The 13,605-nt window shown below is 51.2% G+C and overlaps 5 protein-coding genes across 5 annotated transcripts; 3 read left to right on the forward strand and 2 right to left on the reverse strand.

Moving 5' to 3' along the window:
* Positions 1–1,924: 1,924 nt before the first annotated feature.
* Positions 1,925–3,085, forward strand: A1O5_12314 (uncharacterized protein; the record flags this gene model as incomplete). Its single annotated transcript, XM_007752883.1, has 2 exons — positions 1,925–1,974; positions 2,026–3,085. 2 exons carry the CDS (start codon positions 1,925–1,927, stop codon positions 3,083–3,085), a joined length of 1,110 nt encoding a protein of 369 aa, XP_007751073.1.
* Positions 3,086–4,587: 1,502 nt separating this feature from the next.
* A1O5_12315 (ABC transporter ATP-binding protein ARB1) lies at positions 4,588–6,620 on the forward strand (the record flags this gene model as incomplete). The annotated part of the gene is made up of 3 exons (XM_007752884.1): positions 4,588–5,247; positions 5,298–6,439; positions 6,494–6,620. The coding sequence occupies 3 exons, from the start codon at positions 4,588–4,590 to the stop codon at positions 6,618–6,620; spliced, it is 1,929 nt and encodes a 642-aa protein (XP_007751074.1).
* A 1,462-nt stretch (positions 6,621–8,082) lies between these two features.
* A1O5_12316 (uncharacterized protein) lies at positions 8,083–8,382 on the forward strand (the record flags this gene model as incomplete). Its single annotated transcript, XM_007752885.1, has 1 exon — positions 8,083–8,382. The coding sequence occupies one exon, from the start codon at positions 8,083–8,085 to the stop codon at positions 8,380–8,382; it is 300 nt and encodes a 99-aa protein (XP_007751075.1).
* Positions 8,383–9,074: 692 nt separating this feature from the next.
* Positions 9,075–11,183, reverse strand: A1O5_12317 (uncharacterized protein; the record flags this gene model as incomplete). The annotated part of the gene is made up of 1 exon (XM_007752886.1): positions 9,075–11,183. The coding sequence occupies one exon, from the start codon at positions 11,181–11,183 to the stop codon at positions 9,075–9,077; it is 2,109 nt and encodes a 702-aa protein (XP_007751076.1).
* Positions 11,184–11,693: 510 nt separating this feature from the next.
* Positions 11,694–13,232, reverse strand: A1O5_12318 (uncharacterized protein; the record flags this gene model as incomplete). The annotated part of the gene is made up of 1 exon (XM_007752887.1): positions 11,694–13,232. One exon carries the CDS (start codon positions 13,230–13,232, stop codon positions 11,694–11,696), a length of 1,539 nt encoding a protein of 512 aa, XP_007751077.1.
* Between the last annotated feature and the right edge of the window lie 373 nt (positions 13,233–13,605).

A 13,605-nucleotide genomic window follows, 5' to 3' on the forward strand; every position in this document is an offset into this window, starting at 1 on the left:
CTGCACGGGACACTCCTTCATCCATGCGACCCGAAATCCGAAATGACGCGGTACATCACTTTCGAGCGATCATTGCCATGCTTGTGTCGAAGCCGAAGCAAGTACAGAGAATGCCTTGTTCACATTGCCGCTGACCTTTAGCACAGCTAGGAGTGTCAGTCTTCACAAGAGTTTGCAGTCCTTCCAGAGCCAACATGTTGGAGCATTTGGCGTTGGCTTGAGCCCAATGAGATGGATCAACTGTCCTGAAAGCAGTGCGCGTCGAAGGTCGAGGGAAACAAGACCAGCCCTCAAGGTTTCGCAACCGCCTCCGAAAAACTCAATGACCCCCTGGACCAGAGTCTTGCAAAATCCCTTGTCAGTTCGGCTCAATCGGTGTACTTGGGGCGGTGGCCTTCACCGTAAGCCCCAATATGCCAGTTCTTATTGCGCCGTTGCAGCAGATCATCCGGAATTTGCCAAAAGGGGAAAGGGGAAAGGGGAAAGAAGAAAAAACAGCATTCACCCGAAAGGCAGAGCCCATCACGATATAGGAGTCCGCTTAGATCTGCTACACAATCTGGATTCTGACCGCTGCTTCGGTTACACGAGTCACTTGACAATATTGTGCCCTGGGGTCCGTCACCGCGAGGTACTAGGAAAGAAGTCTTGTTTTCCAGGACCACAAGAAATACGGTTGAGATTGCCCCAATCTATTCAGCGTTCCAAAGTTCTCATGAGGCCGCATAGCTCTGAGAGAATCTATTCCGTCAATGCCGACTCCGAAACGAAGCCAATAAGGCTGAAGGCCCAGCTCACTGAGACCACTGCTGCAATGCTACCGAGTGTTGCATCGTGCTAGCGTAACTGGTCTCGGAATCTTGCATCGGTAGGCAACTGTCGCTTGTGTATACGTGCAGTCAAACCACTCGCCATTCCGCTACTGGTTGATGCCTGTGGATGAGGGCGGGTTCTCATCGACTCCTGCGTACCGTGACGTTTCTAGTGAATGAACGATCCTATTCGCCTTGTTTAAGCGATTCAAGAGACAGTGATGTGATACTGGAAGCAGGGTCTGAAAGTATACGGATTGGGAACACTGTCAGAGACCAGAACTTGTCTCCAACCTTCTCTATATCCTGCTCAAGGCATTGTGAACATTTGCCATGAGAACTCGAGCCAATAACGACAGCACGGCTGGACCTATTCTGAGTCACCAAGCAGTTCTGAAGCAGTTGTCCTTGTTATGCAGCAACTAGCTCAGATTAGCACGCGCTCTTCCCTGGTCCCAGTTACCAGGATGCTTTCCGAGACCTCTCTTTATCCACGACAGAAATTACCTTTCGGTTCTTATCGCAGCTACCTGGACCGCTGAGCTGCTGCAGCCTTGATGAAAGCCTCACTCAGACAACTAGGGTACCTTCGGACAACGCGTCCAGTCTCCACTCTTCAGACTAGGATACCATCAGAGCTTGCCATAGACATATACCTGCTCATTCATGCAGTGCGACATTGTTTTGGATCACCGGCAATTCGAGTCACAACCACAGTGACGGAATTCTCGCAATTCGAGTGAGGTCTTCTAGCCACATGTTGCCAATTTCAGAAGAGTTCAATCTCGCCTTCCACAGAATACCCTGCTTTCCCACACTCGGTGGCAAGATATTGGTCCGTTCCTCAATGGCGCATGCACCCGATATTGGCCAGCCATTGTTGCAATGGAATGTTTCTTTTCTGGCGGCTGGCGAACACAGAACGCGAAACACAAAGTTAGGAACCATGTACACGTTCCTGCTTTCGGTGTGCAACGTCTCGGATCTTCCACGAAAGTATAAGTATCAGCAAGTTCCTAAGAAATCATTCATCAAGCAGCTCGACAGGATTCAGTCCGTCTTCCACTCGTTTCAAATAGCATTTGAAAGGGCATCAAGGCTTCTCATCCATCATGTATCGTGGTCTTGTGCAGTCGGCTCTACTTGCCAGCTCTGCCTTGAGGTATGCTTCTGTCCACTGCGCTTCTTAAGACCTGCTCACACATATATTTAGTATTTTTGCTGCCGCGAATCCGGTACTGCCTCGTGCCGACTCTTCGACCGGTTGGGGAACTTCCACTGGCTGGGGCTATGGGTCTGGTGTCGGGAGCACACCCGTTGGAGGATGTTCAGCGGGCCCTACGACTACCTTGACAGTTACGTTCCCGGGAGGTCCAAGTTCTTGCCCAGCTCTTCCGCCGCCATCTACAATCACCGTGAGCACTTGTCCTGGAACCACCCCAGTAGGTGGAGTTACCGGCTGTTCAAACTCGCCTCCCTTCACAATTACGGTCACGACTGGAAGCCAATGCCCACCCACCACACCAGTTGGGCCAGGAAACTCTTGCCCGACTGTGCCGCCCTCTACTATCACTGTAGGCTCCAATTGCCCTCCAAGTCAACCATGCAGCGTACCATCAACAATCACAGTGACTGAGAGACAGAACTGCCCTCTGCCCACTGGTGGAAGCACCACCACTGTCACAGTGACCAGCCCGTCAACTTGTCCAGTCTGCTCGCCACCCAGCTCCCCTGTTGGCCCTTGTGCTACCTCGACCGTGGTAAGCACTCTGACTTCTACAACAACAGTGGGCGGTGGAATCTCAACAACCACAGTTATTATCCCGGCCCGGACCATCACCGAAGGCACCACCGTTGTTTCCACCATTCTCGGTCCTGGCGAGACTACTACCGTCTTCTCTACCATCCCAGGTCCAGTTCAGACAACCACTCTGGTATCTACGGTTCAAGCCCCTAGCCAAACTGCCACTGTTGTTTCCACGGTTCAGGCTCCCGGCCAAACCACCACAGTTGTGTCCACAGTTCGCGGCCCAGTTGAGACCACGACCGTTGTTTCAACAGTTCAAGTTCCAGCTTCGACTACTACAGTCATTTCGACAGTCCCAGGCCCTATCCAGACACAAACCGTCACCACCACAGAGGTTGGGCCAGGACAGACGTCCACTATCACACGCACTCTCACAGTGCCAAACAGCCCTCCATCCACAGTGACGACCACAGTATCCCAGCCTTGCGGCATTGGGCAGACAGTCACCGTCACTGGACCAACGTAAGTTTTATCTTGCTGAAAGCACTGTCATCTAAAATTGCCATCGCTACAGCCCCTTCGATCCTCACTGCAGGCTAACGGGTATTTTCAGGACGACTGAGAAGTGTACGAACATCGGTCCAGGCCAGACTGTTACAGTCACCGGTCCCACTGTGACCACCGGGCCTACCACGTAAGTTTCTCTCTGACATAAAGCTTTATCATCCTTGGACGAGATTTCTCTTTCGACGCCATCAAATCTAACCACGACTCACAGCACGATTACCACGACGGAGAAATGCACCAACGTGGGACCAGGGGCTACCTCAACCTGCGCCACCATCACGAAGTGGTCGACGATTGGAGGCGGATATGGTGGCGACTACTCAACTGACGCTGCTGGCGCTGCTTCAACTACAGGCTGGAGCAAGTATGGATGGAGAAGACAATGATAATGTTAATGATTGAATGCAGAGATGCCAAAGACGAAGAATCGGATGAGATGCTTTAAAAACCATAACGGGTAGACGCCTTCCTCAAGACACTGTTCCCACCCTTGTCATTCCTTCAGTGTCGAGGCAGGTTGAACAAATTCTTGGGACAACATACAGGATATAATGCAGATGTGATGAATTTGAGCAAACCCAGCCCTCTACAAGAAAGCCATCAACTATGAAGTCCTATTTTAACAAGCACTTACACCATCTCCTCTCTGCGGCGCTTGCAGGATGATGATGTTGTTCTATTGGTCTGAAACTACACACTGACTGTGGCTCTTAAACTTCGTTGCTTTCTTTCCATCTCGCTCGGGGGACAATCCTCTGCCCTCCCTTTCAAAGTATTGATGCAAAACGCACAGCCGCCAAACGCGATCAGAACTAGCGACGCGCCCCAACCACAAGTACCTAGTACAAGGTACTATTCTCATGGCATGAGCATGTCGCCACCAGCTTGAAAATGTGATCCTTTCACGACGGTCAACGGGACGAAGGCTGCGAAACCCCACACAAATCAAGCAATAGCGGGCGGCAAATGGAAAATATAATAAGATCAGTGAATCGATGCATCTACTTGTAGTGCCATGGAAAGGCAAATAACTTGTTCTTGCAAAGCCTTGGGTCGCATCTCCTGATGCGTAGTGCATCCAAACCGCAAGCGGCGCCACCAGCGCCTTGGCAGATATGACGTGTTTTGCGCACATGGTCGGAATCGTGATTGGCGGGGCGACAACTGCGGCCCAAATTTTCTACTGTACCATGCGCTTCTCGAACCTTACCAACAAAAACCCCCCTCTACAAGTCTGGAAGGAATCTTGTATCCTTTTCCTTCTCTATTATTCTTCTGCCTGGGCTATATAACCCAAAGTGCATCACTCTCCAAGCACTTGCCAGTATCAACGAACCAGACTACATCACACGCAGTCATCCAACTTGACGGGAGTTGATTCGTTTTTGCCCCACCAAAAAGTCTTTCCTTCGTCGACTAGGCCGCGTTCCCAATCGATTCTTTCATTCATACCTCTTCACCATGCCCGTGTCCGCTTCGAAAGCTGCCCGCCTGGCCAAAAAGGCTGAGAAAGCGGCCGAAAAGGGTGAAAAGCCCGAAAAAAAGACCGTTGCCTCCAGGCTTTCCTCGAAGGCAAATTCCAAGAATCCCTCGACAAACGGCTCGAAAGCCTCGTCAATCGCCGGTGATGACGACCCACCTATGCTGGACGAGGACGAGGAAGATGCTCCCGCCACGAGCGCTGACAAGATGGACAAAGTCAAGAAGTTGACCGAGCAAATGGATAGGCACGGTCTCTCCGATCGAGTCACAACCGGTGTGCTTGCCTCCCAAGAAGCAAGTCGGGATGTCAAAATAAATTCCGCCTCTCTCGTCTTCCATGGTAAGGTGCTTATCACCGATTCCACCATCGAGGTCAACTTCGGTCGAAGATACGGCCTGCTTGGCGAGAACGGTTGTGGCAAGTCCACCCTACTAAAGGCCATCGACAAGCGAGAATTCCCATTTCCAGAACACGTCGATATCTACCTGCTAAACGAGGGTGCACCTCCCACCGACATGGGTGCTCTCGAGTGGGTCATCAAAGAGGCTGAGAAGGAAGTTAAGAGACTTGATGATCTAGCTGAGGAGATTTTGGAAAAGGATGGACCTGAAAGTCCCACACTCCTGGAAATCTACGAGGTAAGACTGCTGCAACGGGTCCGAAGGTAATTCATACTAACGAATAATAGCGTTCAGAAGCCATGGACCCGAGCACTTTCGAAGTTCGAGCCTCCCTTATTCTCACTGGTCTGGGTTTCAACAAGAAAACCATCCACAAGAAGACCAAAGACATGTCTGGTGGTTGGAGAATGCGAGTGGCGCTCGCTAGGGCTCTCTTCGTTAAGCCATCCCTCCTCCTGCTGGATGACCCGACAGCCCATCTTGACCTCGAAGCATGTGTGTGGTTGGAAGAGTATTTAAAAAAGTGGGACAAGACTCTGATCTTGGTCTCGCACTCGATGGATTTTCTGAACGGCGTCTGCACGAATATGATCGACATGCGACACAAGAAACTACTCTACTACGGCGGTAACTACGATTCCTACATCAAGACCCGAACCGAGCAAGAGACCAATCAACAAAAGGCATACCTCAAGCAACAGGAAGAAATTGCTCATATTAAGAAGTTCATTGCCTCCGCCGGCACATACGCCAACTTGGTCCGGCAGGCAAAGTCAAGGCAGAAGATCTTGGACAAGATGGAAGCAGATGGATTCATTCAACCCGTCGTTTCAGATCGAGTGTTCACGTTCAGATTTGCCGATGTCGAAAAACTCCCCCCTCCAGTCCTGTCCTTTGACAGTGTCACTTTCAGTTATTCTGGGAAACCGGAGGACAATCTCTATGAGAACCTAGATCTGGGTGTGGACATGGACAGCAGAATGGCCCTCGTGGGGCCTAACGGTGTGGGTAAATCGACATTGCTGAGAATCATGACCGGTAAACTCTCTCCTACCGGCGGCTCAGTAAGCAGACATACCCATTTGAAACTGGGACTCTATTCGCAGCACTCGGCCGATCAACTCGACTTGACCAAATCAGCCCTCGATTTCGTCCGAGACAAGTATTCTTCTACCTCTCAGGATTACCAATATTGGCGGCAACAACTTGGTCGATACGGACTCTCCGGTGATGCGCAGACTGCATTGATGGGGACACTGTCCGAAGGTCAAAGATCTCGAGTTGTCTTTGCTCTCCTGGCCATCGAGGGTCCTAATATGCTCCTTCTTGACGAACCTACCAATGGTCTTGATATCCCTACCATCGACTCCCTTGCTGACGCTATAAACGCCTTTTCCGGCGGTGTCGTGGTCGTTTCTCACGATTTCAGGTATGTCCAGCCCCTGCCAGACATGAGTCATTGAACAAGCTAACTTTATTGCAGATTGCTTGACAAGATCGCCAAGGACATCATGGTGTGTGAAAACAAGACCGTCCGACGGTGGGACGGGACGATAGGAGAGTACAAGAACTACCTCCGGAAGAAGATGGTTTCAATGGGTCAGGTCTGAGCTTCCGTCCCTGCACTGAAAGCCTGCTCCTCTTTTCTCGTCCGTCCCCTTTTCCTCTTAAGGTTCGAAAAGGCACGGGGATATTTTCCTTTTTGATTTGATCTCGAATACGACGTGGGTGGTCTTCCACCTGATGGATGTTTATGACTGATGTGCACCATCTTTATTACTGATTCCATGCAGACAAAAGACCACATAGCACCACAGGTGTTGAGGATAGACGGGCGTGGATTGGCATATTTTGATTGAAAGTAGGAGGGAACGAAGAACAGCAGGTGACGCTCCGTGTACTGTGCTCTGAATTCTGGTGTGTTGTGTCCCTCGGATTCATGTCATCGGACCGGTATGACACGGAGAGACTGCCGGCCGGAGTACATGGTTGTTGAGGAGCCCCAAGATCGTGGACCACGCATCTGTTCTCTACCTTCAATGTTCGGCCGGATGTATGTACGGCTAAGGCATTCGCGATAAGCCTGTCGCGTGCAGAGACATAGACCAAACCTGAAAGGCACAGTTTCTCATCGGACACAATCGTCGTTTTCCATTCCAAAGGTTTCCCCACTTCTCACGAATTTCTCCTGTTGGATCAGGTGCTTGCAAGCACGCCCGCGCCATGGAATCCATACAATGGTCAGAAACACACGCGTCAAGATGAGGAGAATTAGTCAAGTACATGTACATAAGACGGCATCAACTCCGCATCTCATCCTCATCTCCGCGCTACATGACGTACGGCAACCTCCCAAATACCAGAGTTGGGACTTTATACATTGCTTCGATTCTGCATCTGAGTTCATCTGCTGGTATCATCACACTATATTCATTCTTTCCTTCCACTATCTGGATGATCCATCCTGTTCTTTTTCCATCTTTATTTCGGTCCGTTCCCATTCCAAGCACAGAGAGATTGGACGAATAGAGCTACCATGGCCTCCCTCGGTAGTGGCGAACAGCAAAATCCGCGCCCGGTCCAAGTGACGAGGGCCGATCAGGTCAAGGCAGGGCATGGACAGACGGATGGCATGATCCGGCAGGTATGTGCAATCGCATTTGCTTCGACGATTGTTTGCAGTTGAGTCCGGAAGGAAGCGCCGTTCGACCAGAGAGGAGCCAATATGGCGGAGTTTGGAAGTAAGAGCCAATGACGGACAGCAGAGCTTCGTTGTGGCGCCCTGACATCTCTGTAAACCGTAGAAAAGAGGCACATATGGTCATGAGACTTCTATCCAGATTGAATTGGGGAGATAACAAGAGAGGATTTGTGTCTACACGAGCCAGACGCGCAAAAGAAGATGCATCAGATGAAAGCTCGAAGTCTTTTACACCTCGCCTTGCATCACTCCTTTTCCTCGCCACCCCATGGCCGCGCTCAGCCCTCTTTTCTTCACTATCTTACAGACTGACTTACTTTTACCTGCAGTCCGCTATCGTTGAGCTATCTCCTTCCATCTGTGGCACGTTAATGCGTGCCCAGCCGCACTCCGCTTCCGCAGTCCACCATCACGGCAAACAAGATACCGTCGTCTACGCTGTCAGCGGCTATGGCTCCCTTGTGTCATCTTCGGGCAAGGGGAAAGGCGGTCCGTTTGGGGACGTCAGGCAAGATCTCAAGCCAGGAGATTGGGCACTGATCCCCGCATACAGGGAACATCAGGAGGTAAATGATGGAGACGAAGAGGTTGTCTGGGTCATTGTGCGGGCGCCGGGAGGAATTCCAGTCGTCGAGAACTTGAACGGGTGGGGAGAGAGCTTGAAGACGTAGCAGCTAGAGCCGATTCAAAGGGGCGAGAACACATGTCTGAGGTTGCCCGAGTTCAACTCTTGGTGACTGTTGGATTGACCGACTATTGCAACGAAGCCAAATTCACTCAGTCTCTGCCAATAAGTTTGTGGAGCGGGCAACTGATCTCGCGTCGCTGATAAACACTCATTATGGACTTGATTTACTAGTCCCTCGGATCTTGTATCCCATCGACATCTCACTTTACTTGTTGGTCCTCTCTGAATGCTCTGCATATATGTCGGAAACCCCAATTTCTTCATGACATCTTGAACAGCTCTCTTACTCCCCCTCCCGCTAAGTGATATGCAGCAGACTCGACCTCTTAGGTTCCATGTGGGTAATAGGCGTAGTCGAGATGCGGACATGGCACTGAGTCAAACAAACGGTTGCTGACACACGGAACCGGTCGGACCACTGGGCCACGAATCGGGGACTGGATGTTAAGGCGCGACAGTCGGCAAAGGACATGGGAGAGTCAAGGGTAGAGCGGAGAGCCAACACGAGATACAGGAAGGGAGTCGTGCCCAAAAGTGCCCAGTTCAACAATTCAGGCAGTTGATGGGGTTTAATAGTCCACAGTAGTGGCATTTAATTTCCAGACAACACAGATCACGGATCCGTCCTCCAATATGGTCGGACGCTGCACTGATTGAAAATTAGGCCACGGAGGCTCATACCTCGTTTTCATCATGGCTTTCTAGATCTTTGTCCTCATCCTCTTCATCCATGTCGTCTCCTTCATCATCGTGCTCATCCTGTTCCTCCAACTCTCCCCCTTCACCACCTGCTCCTCCATCCCAACCAGCTTCATCAACCTCCACCTCACCTTTCAAGTCCCAGCGGTCACCTTTAGCGGCCTGGCTCACATATTTGACAAACCTCAGTGTGCCTTTGTCCCTGAGCACGATACTTAATTTATTCCAACTGGGAGGGTTGGTGAACAGGATTCCGTCATCTTCATCATCTGCAGATCTGTAGATCGCAGGATCATGGATTGGCTTTTTGCCGACGCTTGGCAGGGATTTCGGGTTGGTCTCACTAGGTAGCCCATCTTCGTCCTCATCGCCTGCCATGTAGACTTCCTCGCCGCCGAATTCGACTTCGGGGGACGTTGAGACTTGGATCTTTTCCTCTGCCGTGGCCTTGCCACTCCTCTTTTCCTTATCCTCGACACCATCGCGGAGGGACGGACTGCCGTTGGCCTGCCTGATGATGCCAGTTGCCGGTTTGCCATTTTCTTCTCCTCCCATATCTCGATCGTTTTCCCATCCCTCACTTGGCGTGATTGAAATGGTGAATTCCAGTTTTGGTGTTTCGCCTTGGTAAGGGCTTGCTAGTGCATAGTCATTCCCTCGTCGAAATCTGCGGGCTATCGCGCTTTGGCGGATGAGGCTGTTCGTCTTCAGTCCCGTCACGAGGGCCAGCCACTTCTTGAAAGCATGGGAGTGTATCAAGTCAGCTAGGATCCGGGAGATTGGACATTTGTCACGGTGCAGGGCCTCTGTAGTTTGGAGGTAAGCATAGCGTTGTTTGTGGGGTGGACGAGCAATTTTCCAAGCCGAAGGATGATGAGACTTCGATGCCGGCGGGACTGCATCTCCCTCTCCAGCTTCAACCGTAGAGATGTACTCCTTTAGCTCGGCTGCGAATGTTGCATTGAAAAATTCCTCGAGCTGCAGGACTGACATGTCGGCGAATGAAGATGAGAAATCTTCGATCATGTCCGGAGTCAGATAGCTTGGTGTCATATAATGAAGCAAAAACGTCAAATCTTGCTCAGTGAGTATGTTTTCCTCGGCATCAAGATCATCGCCGGGGTCAATCTCCCTCGCGGCAGCGCGACTGTCCATAACGATCCGCGGTTCGTCGAAATGACGGAACACCAACTGAGGCTCGTCAAATTCATTCGAGGCGCCCTTGAGCTGCGCAAGACTGGATTTCTGGGCCTGTTCCTGCTCCATGCCCTGTTCAAACCCATCCTCACCCTCCTGTGGAATGTGAAACCAGCCACTGATAGCCATGCGGATTCTCCCTCCATCCGCTCCCGGATTTTGGCCGTGGTAGACTTCTTCTACGTCGTGGTAGCTCTCGCCGGGCCGAACGGCAAAGAAGCTCAATTGACCAAAGGACGGTGGAATGTTCAAGCTATGTTCAGCGAGAGGGACCTTGATCTCCTCCCCAACTTTGTTCCTTTTTGTCTCTGTAGGATACAACCTCAGCCCTCCGCCCCATTCGGGTTGCCAGGGATGATCCGGGTCCGTCAGATACAGAATATAGCTGACTCTCCGGCTTCCAATCACATCATCGTGGCACAACAGATAACTGCCTGGTGTGTAGACATTGACTGCCATGTCAGTCTTTTTACCGGACACTTTGCCCGCCCCTGTGACGATAGACACCCATTCTCGGAATTCAGAGCTGTAAAGAGCATCTCTCAGACGAACAAGGCTGGGCAGGTGTTCAAGGGACTCGGCATCAAGGTTGGAGAGATTCGCGAGATCGCCGGATTGGTAAATGCGATATATGTCGGTCTCTTTCAGAGTGAAATGGATATGGGTGGTAATTTCCTGCCGGACAGAGCGGAGAAGACGCTCTTGGATCAAAGAGGGGACGACGGCATGAGGATAAGGCTTCGACAACCGGTAAGACTTGCGGAAAGCTTCTTGGGTATCGCGTTCGAAGAGGCCTGGTCGGAAGGCCGATTGAACGCTGTTGTCATCGGCAGAGATAATGCGCTTTTTCAGAGGAGACTCGCCCTCTTCGAGAGCTTTACGTTTCATCTTGCGACGAGACAATGTTCAATCTGCCCAACCGTGAGAGCGAAAACAGAGGCGTGATAAAAGTTGGTGCATAATTTGGTCGAAGCGGAAAATATCTGTGGGAAACGAGTGCGGGCGGAGCATGCTCAGACCACTTACAACTTTTGTTTCCCCACCAGGTCAAACAGCTTGACTGCAAACTACAGAGTATTAATGAATAGGGGCAACACGGGGCAGAACGCATTAGTTGTCTAGATAATGTTTTATTAAAACCATATCCCAAATTGCCTAAGACTGAATAATACATGCCTGATTTCATGTAATAGTCCAATATTGCCGGCAACCCCAAAGTTTGTCCAGAGGGTATCATCTCCCGTACGGAAAATGCGCTCAAAATACTCATTAATCGTAACCCTACCAAACGAGATGGCAGCGATGAGCTCGACATTTTGTCATGAATGGCCCAATAGATCATGAAAGCTGTATCCTTGAAATGCCCCCGGTGAGAGTATAGGCAGTTCCAAATCAAGTTTATAGCGTTGCCTTCCATTTCTCCTTCTCTTTACCAATCCTGCCGAAAGGCCTATGAAACTTGGCCTTTGTGTTTGCAGCATGGTTAGCGAACTTGGGACTCGATGGCGGCGGTTGATTAACGTCTTGCACTTCCCAAGGTGTCACATCGTCACTGAAAAGCATACTTGCCCTCAATCCCAGCCGATCGCGAGAGCTGTCGGGTCGCTTCTCCAGGTCTTGTTGGATCCGCGATCGACCTGACTCCCAGTTTTGGACTGCTGGATCTGCACTGCCATGACCACCGATGTCATCGGGTAACACCAGCTCTTGAGCCTCTCCCGCCAGAAAGGCGTTGTTGAATTTTGTTCCTGATTTTTTCTTCGCGACAGTCGGCGAACTCAGTACACCAGGTCCAGAGGACACCAAAGCCGCTGTCAGACTAGTAAACTCGTTCGCGCCTTGTCGCGATGGTGAAAGCGGTTCGAGGTGCAATGCAATGGGCGGGCAGGCGCCTTGAGAAGTTCCGGAGGCTGAGATAGGGTACAGCGGAGAAGCTTTGACGACGGGCAAAGATTGGGACCGCGCAGACTCCATCCGAGTATCAATGTAGCGAGACTCAGCTCCGATAGCAGCGCCGGCAGGTGACTTAGAGGATTCTCCTCCTTCAATGCGATATCGATTCGTAATGGGAGACTTAGGAGTTTCGTCTTCTTTGGCAGCTGATCCTGCAGATTTCACATGAGTGGAAGGCAATTGGCCCATGGCTATGGGGCTGCGAGGCTCCAGTGCCACATCTTTGCAATGTGGATATTGTGATCTTGTACCAGCCGAGCTAGATCCACGGCGCGGATAAGAGAGCGTTGCTGAGGGGCTTTCGATCAGACTAATTGCGGAAGGTGGTGTTAGTGACGGGGGAATAGTCGAGGCATCCATTCTTTGCTGCGATGCCAGATCGCCGGATGAGCAGACCGACTGGGCAAAAAACCGCGCACGAGAGGAAGCGCTCTGCGAGCAACTTGAGTTGCCATGAGGACCAAAGGAAGAGCCGGTTGTTGAACTCGAATTTCGGCTCCCCACATTCGTGCGTCGTTTATCTTTCCCATCGTCGCTGCGAGCCTTAGATTCTGAGAAGAAAAAGGATTCTTTCTTGGCTCGGTCCTTTTCTTTTTCCTTTTCTTTCCTTTCTCTTTGCTTCGCGCTCTCTGGGATTCCATCCCATTTTGAATTGACTTTAGGCACAAAATGTGGCATCTTCTCCAACCTCACATTAGGAACTTTGGTAGCGCTTGTTGACCCGTGCTGAGCAATCATCTGGGCAGCGACCTGATCCAAGGCAATTTGAGTTGGCTCCCGGACTTGAAACAACCCGCCGAATATAGAGGGTTTCTTCTTTTGGGGTGCGGCGTTCGATTTGCGTTGTGTCTGGTGCGAATTCTGGGCCGCCTTAACTACTTGGCTTGCTAGAGATTCTTTTTGGGCAGCCTCCCGAAGCTCGCGAATAGTAAGACGCGGCTTTTCTAATTTGGACTTTGCGTCTCGATCACCTTGCCCCGGCATTTTGTCTTTATCTCCTGGCATCGCGACATCTGGGATGTGATTTCGGCTCGGACCACTCACATCGCGCAAGGGCGAAGAATCTCGGTGTAGCAACCCATTGGATTCACCTTTCCAACTTTCCGGCTCTTCTATGCTCAAGGGAGCTGTTGACATGACCACAATGATGTGGCCAGATGCTGGTTGCGGATCGAGTTGGGGGAACGCCTACCCTGACATGGCGATGACTGAGGGGATGTCAAACGCGCCAACGAGCGTAGTCGCGTACGATAATGCCAGGGCGGCCCGGCCGCAGACGAGGTGTGGTGAGTCGGATGTTATTGAGGCTGCGAACTCCCAGATACGCCCCACGAAGTGACTTGGTTCCGGGGAGCTG

Source organism: Cladophialophora psammophila (assembly GCF_000585535.1).
Source record: "Cladophialophora psammophila CBS 110553 chromosome Unknown aczJe-supercont1.33, whole genome shotgun sequence".
In the NCBI taxonomy this organism is placed as follows: Eukaryota; Fungi; Ascomycota; class Eurotiomycetes; order Chaetothyriales; family Herpotrichiellaceae; genus Cladophialophora; species Cladophialophora psammophila.